This window comes from Osmerus mordax, chromosome 3 (genome assembly GCF_038355195.1).
Source record: "Osmerus mordax isolate fOsmMor3 chromosome 3, fOsmMor3.pri, whole genome shotgun sequence".
NCBI lineage: Eukaryota > Metazoa > Chordata > Actinopteri > Osmeriformes > Osmeridae > Osmerus > Osmerus mordax.
In genome coordinates, this window is record NC_090052.1 from 19961131 (window position 1) to 19989008 (window position 27878).

Sequence of the window (27878 nt, forward strand, 5' to 3'; positions counted from 1 at the left end):
GTCCACCAACAGCAGGGGGAAGGGAAGACTGGGCTGTGAATGAGTATCAATCACTGATAACAGATTACTGACTGGGGGGTTGGGGGGCTACTTAACAGCTCTCCAAGTTCCTAAACTGAATACCTCCCCAAGACTGGGCACTGGGGGACAATACCTCATTTGTCATGATGGATATAGATTGGGATCAGAACCCTATAAAACACACACTCACACACGCAGAGTGTTCCAATCGAGTGTTAGCCAAAGTCGAGAAGCAGTTTCATGTGGAGGATTACAAGCAGCACCACCAGGAATAAATCAGAGCATTTGGTAAAAAACACAGACGCAGACATTATCCCGGATCCTCAGGGTCTCCTCCAAGAAATCCCATCCTCTATCACACGCTACTGATAATCCCAGAGGAAGGGAGCGAGGGCGGGAGCGAGCGAGGGAGGGAGGCGGGGGGGAGGGCATCCCAGTGGCCGTGACAGCCAAAGTGACTTACAGAGCTCAACATCTGTTTCCAGTTCAAGTTCACACGCCTTGCTGCATCAACAGTTCCAGGTAATGCAAGCCTGGCTGGGGTCTTATGAAAACCAACCCTCGTGTGTGTGTGTGTGTGTGTGTGTGTGTGTGTGTGTGTCACTATTCCAGCAGTGCATGAGGGATCACCCTCGAATAAGAACAGAGCACATGTAGGCACACCTAGCACAGAGAGAAAGAGAGAGAGAGGGAGAGAGTGCGGTAGAGAGACTGGCACCGCGAGCGCTCTCCCCTCTCCTCCCTTGCCTCCCCTTTCTAGGGGTCGCACAGCGTCCGGCCAACGACGTCTCCCCTCCTGCCACTGTCTGTGCAGCAGGCAGTGGAGGGTTTGGGATCCATGTCTCACATGGCTGGGAGGGTGGTAACGGAGGTTTGCGTGACAGGATGAGAGGGGGGCGGACTGGGGGTTGGATCGGGAACCAAATTGGCTTCTGTGGTTTCTTGCCTCACTTTACAGTCAGGCTCAGCCCCCCCCCCCCCCCTTCCCTCTAGTCCTCCCCTCCTCTCCCTGCTCCTTCATTTGGAACGCTAAGGGAGGTTTGTTTTCACGGATGGGGAGTGAAAACAGCCCCGTCTTTGTTTTGGCTGCCGAGCTGCTCCCAGTGGAGGAGGTGCGGGGTCCTGGGGGCCAGGAGGGGGGGGGGGGCGCTTGGCTTCCAGGGGGCTGTGTGTGGTGACAGGAGCGGACTCGGGGGCTCCTTACACGGGGTGTGAGGGCAGCTCCACCAGCGTGGGGGCCGGCGTTGCCGTGAGGTGGCGGAACGCGACCTCTGTGCCCTCGGTGATGCCCACGTCGTCGCCCTTCCCCCGCCGGCGACGGAGGACACTGAAATAGGCATTCATCAGCTGCATGATCTCAGTCAGCTGGAACAGACAGGAGGGGGGGGGACACAGAGAGAGAGAGAGAGAGAGACAGAGAGAGAGAGAGAGAGAGAGATGGGAAGGTCAGTCTAGTGGCACAGTGTTCTGAGGAGTGGCTCGCTCACAGTGTCTGTGTCTGGCACCGTCACAGCAGGGAGGGGAGGGAGGGATGATGTCACCCAGCTGCTGGAACACAATCCTCCAGGGACGCTTGTGCGTGATGTGCCTTGGCACACTGTGAAGCACCAGCTCATACCCCAGAAACACACTCTCATCACTCAAGCGAGCACAGCAGGACCGTGGACACTTGCTCGTGTCTTTTCTGATGCCAATGCTGCCAACGGTCTTCATTCGCGATGTGTTCTGTGATATATTTGTTCATGGTTTTTGTACCATGTAGTCATACAGTGCTAATCCAATCCTGTAACCGAATAAAGCACTGTGACCATATATCCTGCAGTTATAATTCCCCTACCAGGATGTGAGACCTGGCTATGCCTTGGGCCTGGCGCTAGCCTCAACCCAAGCCCATCAACCAGTCGCAGACTTCCGCTGTAAACCTAGATTCAGCTGCTAACCTTGCCTTCAACCTTAACTCCTAGTCTGACCATAATCACCCCTCTGCAAACCTGCTCTGACTCTGCACCCCATCCTGCACAGTTATGGCAGAGCTATGGGAGCCCTTCACTTCATAAAATCAGGGCCCTCTTTTGGTGCCCTTCAATTTGCCTGTTCTGCTGCACCAATAACTAACTAAAAGCCACTTTTGTGCCCCATGAGAGATCACACAGAGAGCGCTTTGTCCTGCGTGGGAAGATGCAAGCAAATCTGCCAGCTGAAGGGCCCACTTTGTTCTCTGAAATGAAACAGCTTTTTGGTTTAATACCCAGGTTTCTGAGAAATGTTTTTGGCTAATATTTTAGTCCAACCACTGTAATAAAACTCACCCCCAGTTGACATTTACGAACAGGAAGTGAGGCTTTTAGCGGTAAAGGCTGGTTGCAGAGGGAGGCAGTATGTGTGCTCCCTTTCCAAGATCAAACTTCAGGCCTGCCGTTTTAAGTGGGTCAGGGAGCTGTGGGCGGGATATGGTGAGCAGGTTCAGTGACTGCGCAGAAGGTGCTCCCGCTGATAAGAACCCGAGGGCGTTCAGCGGCGTGACAGCTCGCTGGTGCAGCCCCAACGACAAACCCAACCCAAACCACGCTGGAGATACTGTACACTTCCTTCCCATGGGTGGAGAAACTCGAGTGAAAGGCGGGCTTCACTCCAACCGCGCTCTGTGCTCTAAGCGCCTGTGTCGTGAGCGCGCGCGCGGGAGCCTACCTTGGTGGTTTCAAACAGTAGGTCGCGGTCGCCGGCCGTGATCTTGAAGGTGTTGCTGTCGGAGACGCCGTAGGAGCAGATCTGACCGTAGGGGAAGGACTCCAGGGCCTCAGCCTCGCCCTGCTTATACAGAGACACCGAGGTAGCGGCCACGCCCAGCCACAGCTTCTGAGAGAAGCTTCCGGTCGAGCTCTGAAGACAGAAAGCACAGAGGGGGTCTGATGAGTCCTGCCGTCTAGTACCAGAGGAGGAAACAGGGAACAGGGAACGGAGGGTCTTTACAAAGGAAGCTGGACTCACGATGTAGAAATCCACCTCGTAGAGAGTGCATCCAAACCCTGACCACTGGCGGGCGATGTTGAGGTACGCGGCCATGCTGTCCCCGCGGCTGTACCCCGCCAGGCCCTTCCAGCGCTCCACCACGGAGCTCATGACGGCCGCAGCCTCCTCCTTCAGACGGCTGCGCAGCCGCAGGTCCTGCTCCACCCTCTGCTTGTGGGCCGTGGTGGCCGTGTGGCTCCACAGCGCCCCCGCCAGGAGGCCTCCGGGGAAGCGCTGGGCCTGGGGGCAGCCCTGGGCCGGAGGCTGGCCGGGGGGGAGGGCCGGGGGGGCCGAGAGGGACATGAGCACCCGGGCCTCCACCATGTCGCCGGGGAAGAGTTCGTCCAGAGGCGGGCAGGGGGAGAGGGTGCTGAAGTCCCCGATGACAGACTGCAGCCTGAGAGCAGCCAAGGCCTGCAGGTCCTCCTCGCAGGCGGGAAGTTGACCCCGCACCACCATCTCATGGCACTGCGACAGGAGAGACAGGGAGACAGGGAGGGAGGGAGGGGGAGAAACAGAGAGGTGGAGAGAGACAGAGCGAGGGAGGGAGGGGAACAGAGAGGTGGAGGGAGACAGAGCGAGGGAGGGAGGGAGGGAGGGGAAGATTGAACAGTGTGTCAGTTTTGCCTTCCCCCCATCCATCATAGCTGTACCCCACCCTGTTTTACTGAGGCCCATAAAATTTTTATAAGTGTCCTCAGGATGAATGTTCTAATGAACTCAGCCTGGCTCGCCTCGTCCTCTCAGCTGCCCAGCCAATGGCCCAACTCGCGCTTTAAAAGTATTGTTTTATTACAGTTGTGGACTGTTAAGGAAAAGCTAACAGTCCAATGAAATAGGAGAAATGATTCCCTGACCAAAGCCACGCCATTATAGCTCATTATCATAACAGCGACATCCACTAACGACTCGTGTAAGCATGGCGCATGTGTGTGTGTGTGTTTTAGGGGTGGGGGGGGATTTAGTGAGGTGTGTGGGGCAGTGTTACCTGCTCAAAGAGGAAGAAGTACTCGATGCTGTCCTCAGATATGCTGTCAGCATCCAGCAGGCAGTAGAGCTTGAAGCAGAGTTTCCACTGGGACTCCTGGTCCGGCTCTTTAGCTGAGAGGCTGGGGAGCAGAGAGACAGGGGGGGACAACGGAATAAAGACTCGCGCACCTAAAACACAAGAGTAAGAAAACTCCCCCCACCGGCCATTTGGACGTCTCTAGACCGCCATGACAGGAGTTGGAAGTGTCGACGGATGTGACTAACAACAACCGACCATGTTTACGCCCTCGCTCAGGCCGCGGCGGGCAAACACGCACACACCTCTCAGAACAACACTGATGTCTTTCATTCCAGAGAAGGACCTTATCTGGCTGAGTGACGTGGCCCTAAGCAAGCAAATGACATCAGCATTCACCTTGAACGGCTGCAGTGTCTGCAGACAGACAGGGTGACAGTGCTCCATTTACCCAGCGTGGCCCGCGTTTGACTAACGAGGTTGACAAGGGCACCTCTTATCAAGGCCTTTGATTATTTTAAGCTAGGAGGTCGGACCACAAAATTATACGTATGAGCGTGGATTCCTTTCAATGACGTCAACAAATAAATATGTATGTCGGGGGGTGGCGTTATGTCTCGGATGTGGTCGGTGTTGCGAGTAAAGAGGGATATTTACTTTTCAAACCTGGTCAGGATGTCGGCGATGATGGTGCTTCCCGCTATGGGCCGCTCCCAGAGGGAGTTCTGCTCAAACAAGGAAAACGTGTTGCTGCTCTCCTGCAGGCCTAACTTCTCCTGCATCCTCCGCACCACCTGCAGCACACACACACACACGGCTACTTAGACACACAGATGGAGGTACACAAAGTGCCCTACAACCCGTGGCTGTTCACAGAATCTGTCTGCAGTACACCCGTACGTCGCTCCGGATCAAGGCATCCGCTGAGGGAACGCCATGTCAACATGGGCGCGCGGGGGAGGGGGGGGGGGGGGAGCGCGGAGGGCTGCTCACCTCGCTGGCGGTGGTGTGGGAGCTGATGTAGAGCTGGCAGGAGCCAGGCCCGGGGTAGTGGACCGCGCACGGCATCTCCTGACGCCCCATCAGCACCTGGATCTCCTCCCAGGACGGCACGCGCTCCCGACACCGGGTCTTCTCCAGGGCCTCCACGATGAACGAGGCGTAGTTGTCCATCTCGGACTCAGGACTCTGGCTCTGGATCCTGACACACACAGGAGATGCGGGCGGCGGAGGTGAACCCGATGTGTGTGGGTGCACACGTGCGTGCTTATTAGCCCATTCGGACTAAGTCCAACCGTGGTTTACTTAGGAGGGTAAACCTAAGTATGTCAGCGATGTCAACAGTGATCCGAGCACTTTAAAAGTGTTGTGATAATAGGCTTTATGTCATTCTTTCAGTTCAACACTTTATTTTCGTTGGGTTGGTAATGCTAGGGAGTCAATGAGGCGAGGAATGACAAATGTTCTCACTTTTAGCTTTCAGGGACTTAAAAGGCTCTGCGTCTCTCAATCCTTCAAAGAGGAGGAAAAGGGGAGAGAAAACATATTTGGCTTTGGCAGCGCTCTGAACAGGAAAAGGTGTTTCCGCTCACGTGAACCACAGTGACCTACCACTTCCTCCCGATGGACTGGCCAGCCCAGGAGTGTGTGTGTGTGTATGTGTGCGCACGTGAAAGTGTGTGTGCACGAATGAGGCAATGGGTAGCACACTCAGAACAGGGCCAAACGTCTCAAACACCTACAAGAATGTAAATGCTGTGAAAGGCGTGAGCTGGGCCCAGCACAAACAAGGCCTAAACACCGAGGAAGGAACCAATCCTACTGCTGTGCTGGACCCAAAACAAACAGAACCCAAACTGGAGAGAGCGAGGGGAAGAGAGAGGCCTGGACGAGAGGGACTCAGACATCCAGTCAGACAGAGAGAAAGAGGCCCTCGCACGCCCTCCTGTCTCTCCCTCTCTCATTACGAGCCACAGGGTGGGTTTTGTCCTTCTCAAACATAATTAGGAATGTTCCACTGAGCCTGTGTGATTCCTTTCTGTCTGTTCCCCCCAGCCCCCGCTCCACCCCCCCACCCCCACTCCCCCCCCCCCCCCCCGGACTGGGGACATTCCCTGGGGGTGTCTCAGGGCACCGTGAGGGACGGAGAGGGGGCTCTTTTTGGCACTCTGCCCCTGCCCTAGCCCCCTGTCCTAGCCCCCGCACTGTCCAGCTGTAGACTGAAGCCGACAGAGATGTTAGAGTGCGACTAGGAGACCGTCTCCTTATAGCAGTCTGCATAGCCCGCCGTCTTGTTTTTAGTCTGGCCCCTTGCTGCATGAACAGTATTCCTGAGCTATCCATGACCAGCATACAAACAAGCGGCAAGATACCGTGATCGCTCTCTGAGTGGCGGATGCCTCAGTATGCTATATATGACTACTGTTCCATTAGCTTTGGCCGGATACCCAGCACCAACATATGCATAGCATCGTATGGGCTTGCTTTATGACTTGCCGTACAGAGAAACTGCGGGAAAAAGATTAGCGCTGTTAATATAGCATAGCTTAGCGCGCCTAACAGAGGGGCTAATTCCGATCCGCAAATCCAGCCCTAAAACACTGGATCCGTGCAGAGCGATGCAATAACAATGTGAGAGAATATCACACTGCTATATGTAACTGCTGGTTAGCGGGGTTGGCGCCTGGACCCTGTCTGGACCTCCAGGTGTCCCGGCCACCGGTCGGGGCCCACGTATGTGCCTCATTCTCCCCCATAGCCCCCCTCCCTTCGTGTGGCTCCCTCTCCAGGACCAGCCCACGAGGACCCCGACCGCAACACGCGCGCACCCCCCTGCTGTATCCGGCTGCGGGCCGCTCTCTCACCTCTTGAGGTGGAAGCGCAGGTACTTGAGCACGGCGGGGCCGGGCAGGAAGGTGCAGCTCATGCAGGTGAGGAGCTGCCAGTAGCGCAGGTGCGCGAGCGTCTGCGGGGCGGGCGTGCCGCTGGTCTGCTTCACCAGCTGGCAGTAGACCTCGTCGCGCAGCGGCCGCAGGTCCAGGCAGGTCTGCAGCACGCCCTGGATGATGGGGACGGGCTCCCTGGCCGACTCCAGCTGCTGCAGGCAGTTGAAGAGCTTGACGGCCTCCTCGCGCACCGAGGCGTAGCCCTTCCCACTGTGGTCTGTGGGATCGAGAGGGTTGAGGTTAGCGTTAGAGCTAACGGGCTAGCTTCGGGCGTGCCGCGTTCAAAAGTGTCTTTTGCCATTGTGTGTGCGCGAGTGGTACTTACAGGTGTGCTCCAGGCTGCCGAAGGAGAAGGGCAGCAGGGGGGCGTACAGGGGGCTCTGGGTGTACTTCAAGATGGGGTTGTGCTGGTAGATGTTCTCCACCACCTCGGGGTTAAACTTGTTTTCCTGGGGACACACAGGCAGGCAGGGGAGTCAGGGGGGGACGTGAGCTAACCTGTCCTTTCGGATGATCGATCTCCAGTCGACCCCGAGGCACGGTGTGCGAGGGTCAAAGAGTTGACTGTGCTTGTGGGCATGCGTCTGTTTGTGTGTGTGTGTGTGTGTGTGTTGGCAGAAGGGGTGACTGGGGTCAGTTTGACCGGAGAACAGCTACGGGTATCTTTTCAAAGCCTGAGAAGGTCAACCGATGAACCCGGGCCAACCGCACCGGCATGCCTGCCACATTTTGTGTGTGTGCATCTGTGTTGGTGTTTATGTGCATGTGTGCGCTTCGCTGTACTGCTTTCGGGGCGGCATCTCTCCACACATGCTCTTCTCATCGACAGGAGTACAGACAGCTTCCACTACATGCTTTCTGCACCTGTTGACCATTAGTAACGTTGACCCTGTTCTGTGTCTCTGGCTAAAGGATAACCTACTGCCAACCCCCCCCCCCACACACACACACACACACAGCCCCCCCGCCCCCACACACCCCCTCGATCCCTCCTTTGTGGGGCAAAGTTGAAACATTCCACTGAAGTGTTTTGGGCATACTGATGACAGATCTGCTTGTCTGTTTGAACTGGGAGAGTGAGATGTTTTGCAGGCACGCACTGTGGAGCCCGACGTCAAGTCTGTTACACATCTGTGCATGCAGCAACACATACATACTTACGTACATAGAGACATGCATATACACACACACACACACAAACGTGGCAGGTTTACACTTAGTAATAGGCCTTGTATACTTTCAGGGTCAGTGGACACAGGAAGGTGGAATTAACTTTTCATTTACAGATCCGGGAATTACCCAATTCCTGGATCCTCATTCTATCATGTAGCCTGAAGGTCCAAGGCTGGCCCTGCAGCCCGGCCCTGCAGCCCGGCCCTGCAGCCCGGCCCTGCAGCCCGGCCCTGCAGCCCTGCAGCCCGGCCCTGCAGCCCTGCAGCCCGGCCCTGCAGCCCGGCCTGGCCCTGGCCCCTTCTTCCCTGTGTCTGTGGCGGGGACACACGTTGGTGGCTGAAAGATAAGACTCTGTCTCACACAAAGAGCTCGTCTGTTCATTTACTGGATCCCTGTCGCTTTCCTACGCTGTTCTTGTTCTACATGGGCGCCGGCTGGCCTTTGTGTGAAGTGCACAGGATCTCTTTCTGCTCTGAGTGGTCAGGGCTGGCAGAGGTAAATCGCCTTTCTCCGTGACTGTTGCAAGACCATTACTGCCTGACTGTCACTATCTGTGTTTACATTCTTGTGCCCTTATAAAAGACGGTCCTCTGGCCTTCGGAGCTGAGAGAGACAGGATTGGAGACCAACGCCTGGCGTTATCATTGTGTCCTCGTTTATTGTCAGAAACGTTTCAGGACAATCTGCAGATTGCTTATCCTTCCCAGCCCCGGAACTCGACTGAACTGAAGTCACTAACACACTTCCTTCATCGGCGTGCGTATGAGGGAGGGAGAGAGGGGAAGTGTGTGCGTATGTGTGACGCAACGTGCGAGCGAGAGGAAGGGCTCCTCTGGTCTCGCTCCTCTTGGCCCCTCTTGGCCCAGACGGAGGCAGACAGATTAAACTGGGTACCAGATTAGACTTTCGCACGCGACATAGCGGACCGTCGCCACCAGATTAGCAGCCCAGGAGGCCGAGCGGTGGAGTGTTTATCTGGCGCTGGCTCCGCCTCTTCGCCCTCTCCTCTCCTGTCCCGTGATGACCCGCTCCCCAGAGCGCCGCAAGGCCGTCCGCCCTCCGCTCGTGAGACGCTACGCTTGCCAGCGAAACCCCGCTTGACAAATGGGCCTCTCTTGAGACATGTGTCGGCCCCAGAAAGCACTTCCTGCAACCCAACATGAGGGTGCTGCAGTGTGTGTGGGTACGTGAAAGCTCGCTATCTCTCTCACACACACACACACACCTACTATAAACACTTCTAAAGATGCAGGGTGACTACACTATCAGTCTTAACAGATTAAGTGATGCAGTGAGCCACAACCTTGGACACACACACACTCACACACTTAAACAAATAAAACACTTGTGCATTAATCTTCTGGATTCCTAAATGGAGATAAAAGTAGTGATTTTTTTTTAAGTTCCCCCTTTACATGATGGCGAAGAATGTGTTCATCCTTCAGACATAGCTCTGAAAATGCCGTGTTGGTTTGTGAGACGTGTTTCTAGTCTGCCTTGAAAGGGGAGGCCCTCTACATCATCTGAAGTCTAGTCATTTAAACAGGCCAGGACAGGCCTTGCAGTTGAGCCCAGATGTCTGGATGTATGGTGAGGATGGCCCCCCTCACAGCCTGATGAAAGGAGAAGAGGTCGATCGCAGAGGGCAGGGCTGTTAGCTGGAGGAAACTTTGGACTCGGGAGTCCTGTGTGCCTGTGTCGTTGCTATGGCTACAGAGTGGAGGGATTATCGGTGTTGTTGCTGCTGCTGGCTGTGTTTGGTGACAGTTTGTCACAGGTGGTTTGGCTGTGGCTCAGTGTGTGTGTGTGTGTGTGTGTGTGTGTGTGTGTGTGTGTGTGTGTGTGTGTGTGTGTGTGTGTGTGTGTGTGTGTGTGCGTGTCTCACCTCTATGTCTCGGATCAGGAGCTGGGTGGGGGTTTCCACGGGAGCTTTGGTGTCGATGACCTTCTGAACAGCACAGGCCCAGTGCACGGCTTCGTTGAAGTGCTTGGTGTAGAGTCGGTAGCAGTGCTTCCGCCCATACACGGTGATGCTCCAGTACCCTGAGACACACACACACACACAGGCTTGTCAATGGCTTTCATGGAGAACTCTCCGCAAGGCAAAATAATGAAGGCTTTTTTTAACACCAAAAAGTCAACACATTGCAGACTGTAATCGAAGTCTGTCGTAACTCAAGCAGTGCTAACTGGTTTATTCCACACATTCACTTTCAGACTGTCTGAGGGTGGACCTGGGACACTACACAGGTGGAACACGCTTCCTTTGTCCTTCTACGCATCGACAGAAGTCAACCAAAAACCTCACCACAAAGTAAATACCCAAGGTGTGTTTCCTAGGAGAACAGTTATGAGTAAACCAAACTGAAGGGAAATGAGGAAAGCCAGGGTCAGCATGAGCTTGGAGTATCTGCTGCCCTGAGGCTGGGGCTAGGCCGTTCTATATCTCCTGGATAACCAGCTGCCTTTGTTTAGGTTATTTGGTCAAGTTCAAATGTCAGATGAAGGCTGAAGCGATGTGGAATATGATTGGTGGCATGCCATGACGATACAATGTACAGCTAACCATCTAACGTCATTCACTGCTTATCTCACCGCTGAAATCTGAGTGTCAAAAAGAAAAAGGCTGAGAATGTGACCACTAAATAGGAACTAATCTTACATAAGAACTGAAGAGAAAGGGGAAGAGGCCGAGTTTCATTCCAGCCTGCAGTGGCACGAACATATCGAAAGCCACGACAAAGCCACCTTTGAGGACACGAAACTTTTCCCCAGGAAAACCCTTGAGCAGATTTACCTATCAAGAGCTGTTTGGGTGTTTCCTCATTAAGTGGTTGGCTGAAGTCAGCGGGGGAAAAATCCCTTTTTTTTTTACGAAAACGAAGGGACTATATGAGTCAATCAGAAACTTCGACTGTAGGTCCACAGGTCGTGGCTTCTCCTACCACACAACCATTTTCCCTCATCTCTCATTGCTCCTGTCTCTATTTCTGTTTTCCCGGGGAATCCAGACGGTCATGCTGATTACTCAGAACAGAGGGTTTCAGACGAGCTCACATTCTGCAGGCAGAACTGGGATTTCCCAAAGTCAGACGGAGCGCCGTGCTCTCGGGAAGTGAAAAGACACCACAGAGTCTCGTTTTACATCTAAAAACACACACGGTCCCAAGGCTGGAAATGTTTTGAAAATGTCCTAATTGAACAGTGTATAGATTATCCCTGATGTAGCGGTTCTATTGTGGGTTTCTTTGTTTTGTCTAAACAATGACAATGGCTCTGAGGAGTGTGTGAGTGAGTGAGTGAGTGAGTGAGTGAGTGAGTGTGTGTGTGTGTGTGTGTGTGTGTGTGTGTGTGTGTGTGTGTGTGCCACTCACCAGTTTCCTTGTAGGTCTTTTTGTCGGGCCAGATGACAGAGCAGAGGTTTGTCAGTACCAGGGTGCCCAGTCTGCGGGCTCCTTTCTCTGCGCTGCTGTAGTAGTCTAGCGAGTCCTGGCTCAGCACGAACCAGTAGCGCCTCTGCTTGATCCAGCCACCATGCACTTCTCTGAACAGCCAGCCTACACACACACACACACACACGTTACATGGTAGTGATATGCACACAATGACTTGGTACAAGATTGGTACATTTATGTAACACTCAGACAGTGTTACGCTGAAGCAGGGAAGTACTACCACATCGTAAGAACAGAAGCGATACAACCCCAGGTTTGTCACTGTGCCAGTCTGAGAGACTGTGCCGTGTTGGGGTGAACGTGAGGGGTGATTAGGTTGGGCTCAACATAATCACCAGGAGGGGGAAATATGCAACAGTGCGAGATGCAGGTTTAAAATACAGCCAGCTAATGGCAGACATCAAGGGGTAATTACAGCTGTTGGAAAGGCTGGACAGGGAGGAAGGGAGAGTGAAAGGGAGAGAAGGATCCAACCCAGAAGACGGTCGCTGGTGTAGCAGGACGGCAGTGAGAGAGCTGAACAGTCACACTCGGGTCAGAGTGAGACCACGAGCTCAGGAGTATCTGGGCGGGAAGCCGAGCGATACCTGTTCAGGGTCCCTACAGTCCCTGCACACCTCAGCTGCAGAACAGCTTCTACTGTCCCCAAACACCAGATTACACAATCGCCAACTGTGTGTGCCCATGTTCCCCCCCCCCCATACTAACGTTGAACCTCACAAAGCATAAATCAAGTTATTTGGGGCCTTCTTCACAAGCTGGGCGATAGGGAAACATGCAGAGAGGCAGGTGTGTGTGTGTGTGTGTGTGCACGCTGGTACTTGAAAGCGAACGCGCGTGCTGGGACTGCTAACGCAAAGTACATTGAGCTCGTTACCTTCTGAGAAAGGCTCTGACGCCAAGACCGCGTCACGGCTTCCTCTGTGGTTGGCAAGCTGCATGCCACCTGTCGGCTCGGCCTCGTTTTCCCCTCGGCCGCTCTCTCAGTCTTTCCCCTTGCATTCAACCTCCCCCGCCCCTCCCTCCTCATTCCTGTTCTTCCCAGGCAACTTCACATGCACGACGCCCACTCCCTCCGTTCCCCCGAATTAGAAGCTGGCGGGCTTCATATGTGGGCAGCGTGGAGGTCGACAGTCTCATGACACGTTTCCTCTCCCAGCCAGCCTCTGGTATATTAGCGGCGGCCTTAAACCCACGAGAAACACCACCCGATTGAGGCTTCCACATTGGATCACATGGGGGGGGGGGGGATAGATACAGTGTCACCACATCAAAAGGAACATGAAAACGGAAATGGTTTCGATTTTAAGTTAAGGGGGGGAGGGGGGGGGGTTAGAGAGCTCCTGACACCGTCCCCTACACAGGAAATCCTGCGGCCGTTCTTTTCAGGAGCTTCAAACAGTGAGTTGAAGACACAGGCTCATTAGAGGGTTGGAGGGGGGGAACAAAAGTCGAGTCAGGGGAGGCAGGGACTCCCCCTCCCGCCCCCCCTCCTCCCCCCCCCCCCGCCCGCCCGCCCCCCCCTCCCCTCCGCCCCCATGGACGTCCATCTGGATCCCATCTCTCTGGCCGGCTAATGTCTCCCCTGGGGGCCAAGGTTCGCCCTTCATTTGTTTCTGACCTCTGACCCACAAAGCCCTGCCCCCTCAAACACAGAGGAGAACGAACACTGAGGGTTCTGTAGGTACCTCTCTCAGTCTCTCTCTCACTCTCTCTCTCTCAGTCTCTCTCTTTAAGTCTCTCCCTCAGTCTCTCCCTCAGTCTCTCCCTCAGTCTCTCCCTCAGTCTCTCCCGCAGTCTCTCCATCTCCAACGGTTCTGATCAGGTCTTAATATTTAAAGGGTGATTCATCTTCAGACCCAGTTTGGCTGGATTTAACAGAAACTACACAGGCACCAACAATTTACTTGAGCATGTTAAAATAAGGCGAATCAGCAGTGAATGAATGTCAACATTGATGTGTGTAATTCTCTGCCGTGCTGGTGGTGTGTTAGACATTTACATTTACATTTAGTCATTTAGCAGACGCTCTTATCCAGAGCGACTTACAGTAAGTACAGGGACATTCCCCAGAGGCAAGTAGGGTGAAGTGCCTTGCCCAAGGACACAACGTCAGTTGGCATGACCGGGAATCAAACTGGCAACCTTCAGATTACTAGCCCGACTCCCTCACCGCTCAGCCATTTGACTCCATGGCAGACAGGCAGAGCGGTGAGGCCCTGTCAGCCCCGGACGTCTCACAGTAACCCATACCACACAGGGGACATCCTTCATGGAGGGGCTTTTCAAAACATCTCCCTGCACACCACAAGTAGTGGTAGGGCCTTGTTGTGGTGGATAAGGTCGGGCTGGGGGGTTGGAGAGGGGGCGGGGGGGTGGAGAGGGGGCGGGGGGTTGGAGAGGGGGCGGGGGGTTGGACAGGGGGCGGGGGGTTGGAGAGGGGGCGGGGGGGGGATATGCAGAGTGAGCAACAACTGCCCAGTCGCCATTGTCACCACCTCCTCCCTCCAACCCAAGGGGCCCAGGGGAAGTAGCTGTCCTCCGTTTGGGAAGGAATGTGCCCCATAACCCCCCTCTAAGCCCCCCCCCCTGCCCCCAGCCTCTCCGTCACGCTAGCCAGGGGTGCATGGTAACTGCTGTCAGAATTAGCCGATCAGGCTGCCGCCATCCCCAAACAGGACGTAACTTATCCAAGGGCTGGCATTTTACTGCACTGTTTCAGTAGCAGGAAAATAGCACAGGAATAACCTATGAGATCATTCCTCAGAAGCAATAGACTCAGAATAATGCTGATTGACATTATTACATGCAACGAGGAGCTGGGAGATAAGGAGTTGGTCTAGGGAGTACTTGGTGCAGTACAGTGTTATGAAGTCGCACGATTCCTTATAAACTTCATCAAACACACACTTCATCCAAACAGGCAAAGACAGACACTGTTGTCGTGCACTCTCATTGAACATTACAGGCAGACGCCCAGAGTCAGAGAGGGAAGGATGATGAAAAACGAGATAAAGAGAGTTGAAACCCACCTTTAACCAGCAGCTCTGGGTCTTCATCCAAGCCCATCTTACTCTTCTCTATAATCAGACTCTTCATCTCTTCGGGAAGCTCTGACACACTGTGCCTGTGTGTGTGAGAGAGACAGCGGGAGAGAGGGAGAGAGAGAGAGAGAGAGAGGGGGACAGAGTAGAGAATGTAAATAACCCAGCTTCTCCTCACCACAATATACCCCCTTCCCAGCCACCCTCTAGCCCCCTTGTGACACCCCATTGGCTCTGAGACAGGTTTGAGAGACCCTCTTGAGTGACATCAGGCAAACGAGTCCCCGTGTTACCCTTGGTGAGGGAGGGGAGAGAGACAGACAGACTGAAGTGCTGGGAATATCTCTCCTCCTCATGCTTCTCCCTCTCTCCCCCCCTCTCTCTCCCCCTCTCTCTCCCCCCCTCTCTCTCCCCCTCCCCCCCTCTCCCCCTCCCACCCCAGCTGCACACCGTCACATACCGCGCCACTGTGGACAGCTCATCTCTTTTTTATCGGTTTGGCCGGCGGGCTGAGCGTGCGACTGAAAATAAACGTGACAGAGAGACGCCGAGTCACAGACAGCCAGCTCACACCAGTCAGGGAAATACTGAGTTCACCAGGTCACAATGTCAGAACATAAAAAAACAAACAAAAGCAACTTCTGCAAATTACACTTGATAGCATCTCTTGCTCACTTCCTCTTTTTTCATCTCCTTTCCTCCTCTCTTTCTGAAGCGCCACGGTAAAGACAGCCACGACATGCAATCCTTGTGAACAAGAGGCCTGCAGACATCTGGTCAGGCAATGATTTGGATGACTTGTTATCTCAGGCCAGGGCCCATTTCCACCCCATTACATTGTTTATAAAGTTTATCTCTGCTCATGTATTTATCTAATTACTAGTTTATTTTCTCTGCTTTCCAGGCTAACAAGCATGCAAGGTATGGTTGACAAACCCTTCCGTTGCCCTGCTGTAAAACAGCACCAGTGGTCAGGAAAGTACTTGTACCCATCATAGTACTGTTCCGCCTCAAGTTACCCACTCTATGGCTTGATTAATGCTAGTATTGATCAGATAGTCCAGAATAGCTCCTCTTTACGGAAGGCGGGATCAATCAGTGAGTCTCAATTTAAACAGTGATTCTTCTTCAGGATTGCGTGACGCAGCTCAGCATACTCTTTTCTTTTCTGCAGTTCAGTTAGCTGAACCATATGTCAGTTTGCCAACACCTGCATGAGTGCGAATGCATGTTTATGTAAGTGTGTGTGCGTGCAAAGTAGCTCGACGGTAGCAGATCCCTGTGGATTTGCATCAGTCTCTAATTTAAGCTAAAGCCCAGACACACAAGGAAACTCTATACCGGGCTGTGGTTGTGTGTTTGTCCGTGTGTGTGTGTGAGTGAGCGTGTTTGGAAGTCTGTGTGCATGAGTGTACACAGCGTCATCAGAGAGCTGGAGTGAGAAAGAGAGGGTCAGAAACTGGATCTCCGGTCGGGTTCACCGGTCTCTCGCTACGCCCTAGAGCCACAGCAGCATTCCCCCAGCACCGCCTGCGCTCCACTGACCCCTGACCCCCATGCAGCTACGCATCCCTCTTAAAAGGCATCAAAATACACCAAGAAATGTGCTTGCGTCTCTTTTTGGGGGCCTGTTAATAACCCCTGTAGCAGAAACAGTGCTCCATGCAGACAGCCATAGCCTATATCGAGCCATCCTCCCAACCACAGTCAGGGCTGGGGGGGGGGGGGTGTGATCTATAGAAAGGCAGACCACTGCGAGGGAATAGTAAGACCTGGCATGTTGAGGGACTTTCTGTCAAAGCCTAGGATCATTCAGTCCCATTGTCTATAAGAGGCAAACATCCAAACTGTCAAGAGCAATACAAACCAGTAACTAAGTTTGTTTTGGCCCTGTCCTAAATTAAAGCAGCACTGTGTGAGGCTGGGCCTAGCATACAAGATCTGAAGCAGACATCTCCTAGGAATTAAAATGAGTCAACTTCCTTAAAAATTGTTTTAAAAAAATCCCGAACTGTGTATGGACAGCAACAATCCCACGGAACAATGTTCTGTAAGGCTTTGTGCCTTGTCATATTAGGCACTCAAAAACATGATGGCCGGCAGCCAAACCATCAGCTAGCACAGGCAGGAACAGAGGCTACAGAAGTACCATAGAGAGGCAGGAAGGCTCAAAGCGACGGTCGAAAGGGGAGAGGGGCCAAACAAAATGGAGGGAGGGCCGTAACTGCGGTCCCCAGCCCTCCTATTGACCCTTTTCTGTCCAAACAACCCTGACCTTCAGACTCAATGGGCCCCAAGCAGAATCAGTGGAGCCATCTGGGTCCCTGGGCCCTGTCTAGTGTCCACCACACAATCTGCTATTGTGAACGACTGTAGACACAGGCGCAGGCTGCGCCACATCAAAGTTCCGTCCCAGACAAAACCACGATGGAAACCACTGGGGCTGGCTACAGGGCGACAGTCTGTGGGGGTTTCGGATGCTCTGTGTGAAAAAGACGGTCGACGAAGCTGTACTGAAGAAGCCGTCCCAACGCTGTTCAAAATGTCCCGCGGGCCGGGAGGCACTCACAATGAGCAGGAGAACGTTGGGAGAGACATTTCCAGGAGGGCGAGAGTCTAGCAGACAACGTCTAGCTCTTCCCGTCCGATCTGTACCTACACGAATCGGGAGGTTTTAACATGTAAACCTCGGCGCTTAAGAAGGGCTTGAGATCTTAGTCTGGAACCTTGTTGTTTGAAACCCATGGGGTCGGGGGGGGGGGGGGGGGGGGGTGGTTCTGTCCTGCAGCTGGGGGCACATGTTGGCACACTGACATATGAGGCTCTGGAGTCTCCACAGCTGTCCAGCAGCGCCCCCCCATCCCCCTGCCCCCGCATTCCCAGAAGCCCCGGCAGAGGCCGTGACGGAGGGGCCTTGCGTGCCGACTTCCTGTGGAGAGCAGGAAACAATTTGACACGGGGATTAGACAGCCGGGGGTATAGAGCGAGTGCTGCCCCCCGACCCTGCAACAGGCAAGACCCCGAACACCTTTTCCTTTTCGAGATCCAGTCTCTTTGGATATTAAACTGCGTACGTTTTAGGAAACCTGAAACTGTGGTCATGGCATGGGGCACATGTTTTCGATGTTTCGAGAAGCTGGTCTCATACGAAGTGTAGTTCTAGGAGCAAAGGCTGACAATGGAGGGAAAACACCCTCGAGATGCTTTGTTTACGGAAGTGAAAGAGAACACATGGAAAACTTCTGTAGCCCAGATGTCACTAGTCTCCTTCTGCCTAAATCTCTCTCTTTCAATCTCTTGCTCTCTCTCCCTCTCTAAGTCGGTCTCACCACAGTGTAACACAAGCTTGCTAAACAGAACCATCTGTTTGCTCCACATAAACGGTAACCTAACAAAGAAAAATAGAGGAAAAATGACACGAGAGAGAGGTAAAAAGCGAGAGGCAAGGGCTGGGCCAGAAACTGAAGTAAGGGCAGTGATGGGGGAAATGAGGACTGTGGGAGATTTTAAATAACCTTGATACAGAATCTCAAAATACATATCTTTATCTCTGTTTGTGTGTCGATTTGTTCATCTTGCAGGCCACAGCTTGTATAGTGTGTGTGTGTGTGTATGTTCACTTAGCAGAAGAGAAAAAGGAACCAATAAAAACTCCTAGATGAATGATATCACCCTGATGATTGTCACCTTCACCACACAGTCTGTGGTGTACTATGTCACATTACATTATGTGAAATGTAATAAGCTCTCTACCAGGAAGGAAACAAAAGGCTGACAATCTAACAAATGACATTTATGCCCGGCAAACACTGTATATTCATATACTCCATGTTGACAGACTGACCTGCTATTGACAGACAGACAATACGCAGACAGACTGAGTCAACAGGACAGACACACAGGACAGACATTAAGGATAGGACAGACACAGGACAGACATTAAGGATAGGACAGACACAGGACAGACAGAAAGGCACGACGCAGACAGACAGATGCCAGTATGGCCTACAGTGTGATCAATCGATTTCCGTCCGGGGTCAAAAGTACTGAGACGTTAATTAAAATCTGAAAACCAGTCGGTGCCCTTGCTCTCGGGCTTGGACGACCGTGCTTCAAACTGAACGGTGAAGAAAAAACACTCCAGCGTATAAAGTGTGTCCTCATGACGGATCGACAGCGTTGCCAGGTCCTCCTTCCCTCCCCCTCACAGCCAGAGTTCTCTTTGACCAGCACAGGAAATGACACGGGGAGTTGAGATTTGTGATCTGGAGGGTCAAAAGCCGGTCTGTAAAATGCATCACACAAAGCTCAAAAAGAGGTCTCTGACTCCCAGCTTTCTGCATGGCTCATATACAAAAATTACAGCAAGGCAAGATACCCAAGCTTTATAACACATCTGAACAAACACATGAGCAATTGTCACAACACAGGCTTGTAGGACAGACACGAGTCTCTGGGGAGACTTGAGACATGAGGGATGCATTAACTGCAGACGCCATGTGATCCATCCATCTGCAGGAGCACGTCTTTCACTTAAGTGCAACTCTCCTGTCCCGACAACCTGCCTCACACTGGGCCTCTGCCTCACACTGGGCCTCTGCCTCACACTGGGCCTCTGCCTCACACTGGGCCTCTGACTCACACTGGGCCTCTGACTCACACTGGGCCTCTGCCTTACAGAGCAAAAGGCCCACTGTGAGGCAGAGGCCCACTGACTCACACTGGGCCTCTGCCTCACACTGGGCCTCTGCCTCACACTGGGCCTCTGCCTGACAGAGCAAAAGGCCCTCTGTGAGGCAGAGGCCCACTGACTCACACTGGGCCTTTGCCTCACACTGGGCCTCTGCCTCAAACTGGGCCTCTGCCTCACACTGGGCCTCTGCAGACCGGGCTGGTGGGAAAATGGGAATGTGGTGATTAAGAGTGGGCCTATATGACCTCCCAGCTAAAAATACGCTGTTTACTCAAGACCACTGCCAAGGAATTCTGAACTAAGCAGAGAGGGGAGAGCAAAACCTTGTATTCAGTGGGGCACTGGGGAGAGAGAGGACAGGAAGTACACATTTTTGGGGAATTTGAGAGTGTGGGACTGCATAAGCTGGAGATTAATGTTAGGAGCAGAATGGCCTATCTATTAGGCAATGCTACTATACAAGTATCTTATTATCTTGACACTTGCAGTTCAACTATTAACTTGGGGAATGTCATAAGTACAGAATGCTGATACAAGGCGCCTTGGCAGTAAATAAACAGATGGACACTCATCACAAACACACGCACACAAAGACCAACGCACGCGCACGCACACACCCTTACGTCTTTTGTGGTCGTGAATCCCCCACCATATTCTTGACAAACAGGAAGTCACGTTTGTCAAGGAAGAAGCAGAAAACGGAGAGAACTACAAAAAGAACCCTTAGAGACAGAAGAGGAAGTCCTGGCTGGATCCGCTGTAGTCTGCCTGTCCTGTGGGCCGTGCCGTCTGCCATTCACCTCTCTGGCTGCTGCCTGCCAAGCTTGTAAATGAATAGCAGACAATCAGTGACTCCTGACAAGAGCTTAACTCAAACAGGAAAATGGGGTTGGGGCCAGGAGGGTGGAGAGATGGAGAGGGGATGGGGGGGGGGGGGGGGGGGGGGGGGGTTGGCCTCTAAGGAAGATACAAGTGCATGCAAGAGGCTCTTGTCTGGGAGTTGGATGATCACTTTCACACCAGGAAGGTGCGACTTCAGACAGCAGCATGTGAGTGGCAGGCAGACATAGCTCTGGGAAACCTGGTTTAACCCAGTAGTGAATTTGTTAATTCATTCATTTGTTTTAGAGAAAAACACGCCAGTACAAAACCATTCCATAATCCTTGACAGAGCCCTTCAATAGGAAAGGTCAGTCTACATCTTTGGTAGGTTACTGTAGCATCTCTTATCTCTATTATATCTAACTCTCTTATATGTAACTCCCTAATTCTCCTAACACATCCCCTACAAAACCAGCCATAAATCACACGCGACAGCCCCAAGGCTGTTCCTCTGCTTTCTGTGGAGGTGATTGCTAATGACTGACACAGACACCCACACACACCTAGGATAATGGCCTCAAGGGTGTGTTCCCTCAATTAAAACTGAGTCACCCAGTCCAACGTCCTTCCTTCTCAGCAGACTGTACATCCTTTATGCCGGCAGGCTTCATGGAGCCTCTCCACCCCCTGCCTCTACTCCTTTCACCTGTTTGGACCATGCTCTTGTCAGGCAGTCGTCACTGGCATTCACTTGTTTCCTTGTATAAATCCAGATGTTTCCTTCCCGTAGGTCTGTGCTTGGAATGAGTTGAGATTGTGATTATGGGAGGGAGGGGGCACGAGATATATCTTGTCATGTTACCCTATTTTTATATTTATATTAGATGTTATATCTTACATATTATTTAGTTCTTTAGTATTAGTTAGACTTTTGTAAATTCTACTTTTTTTTCAGATCCGTATATGTTTATTGTATGCACCTTCCTGCCACAGTAAATTCCTTGTTTGTGTGAACTTACATGGCAAATAAAACACATTCTGATAAGGATGTGCTTTGTGCTAGGAACTGAGACCCCAGCCCGAGGTCCACTATCAAATCCCAACGCCCACGCACACACATCCACTACTGGACAACTGTGGCTAATGGACCTCCGTCTGGCTGTGAGGCAGTGTGTGTGTCTTATCTTCCTGCAGGGAGAGAATCACCGTGTCTCCTTGATGACACACGTCCTGAGAATCAGGAAACACTGGCAGTGTGTATGGGTGTGTGCCTGTGAAACGTGCGTTTCTGCATGTGGTCAGAGTCTTGTGGTGAGAAAGACCCATGAGACTACTGTGATGTGGATCAGGAAGTGAAAGATGGGGTGGATCTGAACTTGTGGTATTGCCTGCCTCGGGTACAGAGTTCGGGGGAACTTCAGATTTAAAACATGGAACACATACTTCCTAAAAGCTATTTCTTTTTTGTACTCACCCATTTGTGCCATTGCTTGTGCGCGCGGGCTGAGCGTGAATCACCTCGTGAGGGCCCTGTCGACACAAAGAAACACCATTTAAGTGACTGGACCAGTGTTTCCCCTACCATTCTATTAGGGGGGCGCCCCGCCTCCCCAACGGCACCCCCCGTCCTCCCCTGGAAGGTCAAGTTAATTTTGTTCAATTTTATTTTATTTTTTTATATAGCGCCATATCACAAAATAAGTCATTTAAAGGTTACCTTTCCTTTAAAACAGGTCTATAGCATGCTCTTTTATTAAACAAACTAAATGACCTTCTGTTATTTCTCTTATTTCCACGACGGCATGTCATTTCTGTCTCTACATGGTCTGGCAACCATTGGTCTACAAGCTGTAACCCTAGGGGAAACACTGTGGACCATGGCAGAAGACGACAACTAGCCTACATTAGTAGAATCATCTCCAACACATCCCCAGAGTGGGCGAGAAGGGTGCGTGACACAAAGGTGTGCCCTCAGCGCCCTCCCACAGTTCGGAGAGCAGCAGCAGAGGCTGGCAGTCATGGTACCTCTGCTCCTGCCTGCCTGTCACTTGCAAGGGTGGGTTAGCGGGGAGAAATATCGCATGCAAAACAGGCTCATTTAACAGGAACAGAGGATTCTTTTGTGGCCCCCCTTTCCTCACCCCCCCCCCCGAGCTCACACACACACACCATGCCGCTCCTAGCTAACCCCAAAACCCCTTTCTTCACATCCAGCAGCCTAATTTCAGCGAAAAGGATATAAAAATAGCCCTGCTCTTTCCTAACTGATACACCAATGGGATACTGTAGTGTGCTTTGTTTGTGCTGTTAAAGCTCATACGCAAAACATATTTGGGGAGTGTTGTATCACAATTTGGTTGAGTATTATTATTATTATTAACACGAAAATTGTCATTGCAAACACCAGCAGCTGTGTCTCTTTCAAGCTGTGACATTATGACCACAGCTGCTGACCCCGTAGTCGGAGAGTTTGCAGTAGGCCTCAAACAGAGAAAACAAAGAATGACAGAAGTGCTGCACACAGACTAGGCCTTAAATCTTGGACCTGTTTTACAGGAGGGATGATTAGAGTAGAGGTATTCCTCCTGGAGGGGCCGGTTAGGCTTTGTACATATATTACATACATATTCTTCTTCTTCTTGGAGAGCTGTCTGAACATTTTACATTCAACTTTTTTTGTCTGCCTGGCGTGCAGCGTGTGAGACATGGTTGTGTAACTGTACACAGAAATCAAACGGTTGTGTGAGAAAGGAACAGCTTGGCATGGATCAAAACGTACAAGGGCCAGTTCCACAGATACGGATTAAGTTTGTCCATGTACTAGAATTGACTTGAAATGGAGATTCACCATTTAAACACGGACTAATCAGTGTCTGAGAAACAGTTTCTGTCTGTCTGGATCATTTCAATTGAATTAATGTGCCGAGTAACACTACTCCCAGTCTCTCAGACACTCCTTAAGGATACGGGGGTGGGTGCGTCAACAGACTACTACACAGCCCCCCCCCCCCCCCCCCCCCCCCCCCTCAGTGGGAACACTGAACTTTTCATTACGGGACGTCCCTGTACAGCAGAAGATGGAGAGAGGAGGTTTCCTTTTACAGCGTGCGGAGGGGGGCCCCCAGGATCCCTGACCTGACCTTGGAAAACCTCATCAGACATCAGACCTGGCCTGTGTTCCACTTGGACCTGGGCCGGGTTCCTCTGTGGCCTGTGTTGTTGCTTCTGGGAACCACAGCCTTGAGCCAAGGGGCCCTGCGGCTGACCCTACCCTGCACAGCTCAGCCTGGGGTTCTGGTCCAACTGAAACACTATCCAGGTCAGAACTGGGCCCCTCAGTCAGTTCCTACACCACACTTTACTACTAGGCTGGCTAAGTATAGGACCGGCTGAGCACAGAGGCAGCATGCATTTATCAATGTTTAAATATAAGAAAAAGAAAACCCTGTAAGCCTTAACTTTAACTATACATTTACAGTATAGGACCTAGGACTTTTCTGGGTGTTTAAATGCAGACATAGAGGCCACCGGAGAGGTTAAAATAGGTGTGGATAAGGAGATATGGCTAATGTTTAACCAAGGGAGAGTTATACTGTGAATGTTACTTGTCTGGCAGGAATGGCCAAATGATGTCATAAAGCGATTTGTGAATTGAGTCCAGGCAGTGTGGTTCTGCCTCTGCAAGTCATCGTTCCACAGACTGACCCCACCCCAATAGACATACAGGACTAGAACAGGCTGTAATGTCTGGGGGAAAAGAACAGAGCATTTGGCTACACCAACTATGAACATTTGGAGCCTACAGCCTAGTCTTCTCAAAGTCAAATCTGACTACATCAACAGGAGATGACATCAGAGTCTTGTCAAGCTAGCTTGTCCTGTAAAGCAAAAAAAAACTCTTTACACTATGTCCTCCCAATGTTGAGACGTAAAGAGAACGGGGGGTGAAGGAATAAGAATAACGTGCAGTTCAGAGTCGTGGCACATCTATGTTCCCGCTAGACAGGCACGGAATGAATCACCCAGACTGGAACTGGGCGACAAGGAGAGAGAGGCCGGGATGTGTTAGCACCACGGCTCACTTCCGCCCCCCTCCGCTCTGCTCTCCTGGGAGGCTGAGTAACCGGCAGGAAACGCTAGGGCTCTGCCAATTCTGGCATGAACATCAGATGTGCGGGCCTAGGAGGCGGGGAGGCAACGGAAACCAAATATAAACCAGGGAACCGTGACATCTCTGAAGGTGCAGGAGGAGTTGCCAGCTAATGGGACACCCTTTCTACATGCCAAGACTGTGTCTGTGTGTTCCCGGTAACAGGATGCGTTGCGGCACTCTACACTGGCAGCTTTGGGGCGGGCGCTTTGCCCGATTGCAAGCGCAAGTTGACAATTGCAACAGGCAGTTTCACTGGAAACATGGAAAAGAGAGAATGACTGATGTCCTCTCCCAAAATTTGTGCCCCACTGTCCTAACACTGGAGGCATTCAGCTCAGCCTGGCTGTTTGGGCAGCTGTTGGTGAGACGTTTCTTTGAATCAGGATGGTAAACATGCGGGGAAAGGTTCTGAACTAGCTCTGGCAGCCTGCGCTTCCACAGCCAAGCCTGTACAAGCGTCAGAACTGACTCATGGTTCCGACCTCAGAGACGGCTCAGGCTGGGCACAGTGTCTAACCAAGGGCTTCGGTTATTACAACCGCTACGCATCACAGCTCCTCTCTGGCAGGGGGAAGGAAAGCGACGTTGGAGATCGTGGTGAGGATTTTAGACGGGCCTTGTCTGGGGGGGAGACTCCACCAAGCTTGAGGGTTACTGCGGTCATACCTGGCAAGAGTAGGGCACACTTAATGGACGTTTCAGGAAAGACGGTCCAAAACACACACACACAGGAGGTCTAGGAGCCCTGACCTCCTGTCTGAGAGTGTGGCTTGTCAAACAGTGGACGTAATAGAGGACTCTGGGTAAACAGTGGAAGTTCCCTGCGGGGCATTCCCTAGGACTCACCCGAGAACCCTAACCCCCTCTTCCCTAATCTCAGAATCCGACCCCAAACCACAACTGACAGTGGACAGCTAGCCCTACACACTGTAGTGTCAATCCCAGAGGGCGAGGAAAACAGCATTCCCTAATGCTGCCAGGCTGTCAGCTTATTCTGGGTCAGCTAAAGCCTAAAATTATTGGGATCAGCATGGGAGTATTGACTGGAGTAGGATATCCAGCACACATCAATTGCACGGTTCAGGAGGAAAACACGATTCGTGGCAGGCAGGAAATCAATAATCAATATCCTCAGGAACAGGCATCCCGTGCCGTCGTTAGGAGAGGCAGACACAGTGGGTCTTTAAAGGAAGGTGTGACCACACGATGACCTTTGGCATGTCAATAACTCAATTATTCAATTACAAGTCTATTACATCAGTCTTCTGGGGGAAGTAGGCCACTTTTACAATGGAGGAATTAGCACACAGTAAAACATAAGAAGGCACTTATACTTGAAAAAGGACAATTAGTGGAAGGTAAAAGAGAAAAATGAGCCGAGGTAAGATGCAGAGGTCAGATGACAGCTTCTGGAGCTGTTGCTGTGTGGCTTATTCCAGCCTTCTCCGCTAAGGCATTCTATTAAAATCTTATATTGATTTACATTTACATTTAGTCATTTAGCAAACGCTCTTATCCAGAGCGACTTACAGTAAGTACAGGGACATTCTCCCCAAGGCAAGTAGGGTGAAGTGCCTTGCCCAAGGACACAACATCATTTTGCACAGCCGAGGATCGAACTGGCAACCTTCTGATTACTAGCCCGATTCCCTCACCGCTCAGCCACCTGACTCCCTAAGATAGAGGGCTTGGCTGGGGAGGAGGGAGGAAGGGTTTAGCCACCACTGCCACACAGATGCTCTAATGATGAAGACTAGGGTGTTTGCCAACAATAACAACTTCACTGTTCACCGACACATCCCAGGATCGCCCTGAACACCAGATGTTCCTCCTACCGCCAGTCTAGTATGCATGTAGGCCCTGACTTGCCTGTCCCTATACAAGACGTTTAGTGAAATGTACCTGGTACAATTCCACTCCCAAAAAAAGAAGGGTTAGGCGTATTCTATATAAAAAAGGCTTACTATGTATTGTTTTTATGTAGTTATGATCTTGTGTGTGACAGAGCCTACCATGGTCCTCTAATCTAATGTCAGTGTAATCTGAAGGCGTTTTAGATTAGGTTATCTTAATTTTGTGGCTAAGGTTACTTGTCAAAAATAATGCCCTAAATACCCAATTCTAACTGACATACAGTGGAAAAACTGAGTTGTCATAATATAAAATTACCACCCAGTTATGGGCTCTGTACATTTGTGCTAAGAGGACTACTTTGATAAGTGTAAGGTTAATTTCACATTGAGTACACGTACATTGGGTCCTACAAAGAGGTTACCTCAAATCACAACAACAATGACCCCTTCAGAAGTGTGTGGACAATGCTGAACCCTCTGTGCCTGATCAGATGACTAACGTTACAGAGAAGACAAGGCCAGTACAGTCTTGTTTGCGATTGAGTGGACGATGGCCAAACACACAGGATCGATTCTATTCAATACAACACTGGGCTTGCATCATACCGTGGGATTGCTAAACGTTTCCCTGACTTAGAGCAGGCTGTCCTACAATAGGTAAATACCTAAATGGCCTCAAACACCTCTTTGATCTTTATTCGCTGCATTTCTGTAATAATACGAGTGACCTGACACATTCAAGATCGACAGATGGAGAAGAGGAAATTGCTAAGTCAGCAAGACAGTGTGACTTCAAAATATAGTTAACCTGACTCAACCTCTTATTAAGGCTCAGGCCTTACTCCTACTGACTATGTTTTCTCCATGAACATCACTAGTTTTATCATGGAACTCATTCTACGGTTATACTTTGCATAGACATATGGGAAAGTGTCTGGTGGGAATGATACCCATGCCGCCCATGACACAAATAAAAAATATTATGCAATAATGAATCATCAACAACTCTATTAAATATTGCTTCGACATGGACAAAAATTATGTTTTCTGCAAATCATGATATCTTAAAGAAATTGGGAAGTTAAATAGCTTATTACCCGTCCATTGGTGGAAGTCAAGTCGTCTTTGTTGCGCAATTCAAAAGATTCTTCCTCTTCTTTCTCCCCATAGTCCCGTCCGAGCAAGTTAAAGCCCTGCCTGCAGCACAAAAACCAGCAAAACCCTTGCAAAGGCATTCAAATTGGGGAAAGTTGGTCGTTTTCTATTATCCTGGTTGTGAAGTCAACATTCACACTGTCTGGCACAGGGGGTAAGATGGTAAAACGACTCAAACCCGAAGTCGCGTGAGGATAAGACCATGCAGGACGCTCTCCTCTCCATAGGCTTCCAGACAGGAGAGGGATGGAGCTCACTCGGAGCCAATAGCAAACTACCCTTTGAATCACAATCTATCCAAAAGTTCGTGCAAGTATCCAGAACTTCAGGTCCAAATGATGACTCCTGTTCCCGACACCTGGCAAGCGCAGTTGTGCACACTAGGTAGCCCAAGAAAAACTTTCTCTTGGTAAGATACGCTGGCACATGATCCCAAAAGCAGAGTAAATTGCAAATATGAAATAAGAAAGACTGTAGATATTCTTGTTCAAGTTAGTCTAGAAGTCGCTCTTTTCGCATATCGAAGTAGGCTATATCCACAGGCGAATT

General features: G+C 51.4%; 1 protein-coding gene across 2 annotated transcripts; it reads right to left on the reverse strand.

Moving 5' to 3' along the window:
• Positions 1–1119: 1119 nt before the first annotated feature.
• Positions 1120–27878, reverse strand: plekhh3 (pleckstrin homology, MyTH4 and FERM domain containing H3). Of its 2 annotated transcripts, none has more exons than XM_067233714.1 (13): positions 27272–27878; positions 21643–21698; positions 14642–14736; positions 11529–11711; positions 10040–10197; positions 7307–7430; positions 6901–7198; positions 5030–5237; positions 4703–4830; positions 4019–4139; positions 3010–3498; positions 2710–2901; positions 1120–1386 (listed from the first exon to the last, which is right to left on the reverse strand). In XM_067233714.1, the coding sequence occupies exons 1-13, from the start codon at positions 27407–27409 to the stop codon at positions 1222–1224; spliced, it is 2355 nt and encodes a 784-aa protein (XP_067089815.1). In that variant the 5' UTR covers positions 27410–27878; the 3' UTR covers positions 1120–1221. The 2 variants fall into 2 exon arrangements, with proteins under 2 accessions (XP_067089815.1, XP_067089814.1); XM_067233713.1 differs by having other exon boundaries at positions 4694–4830.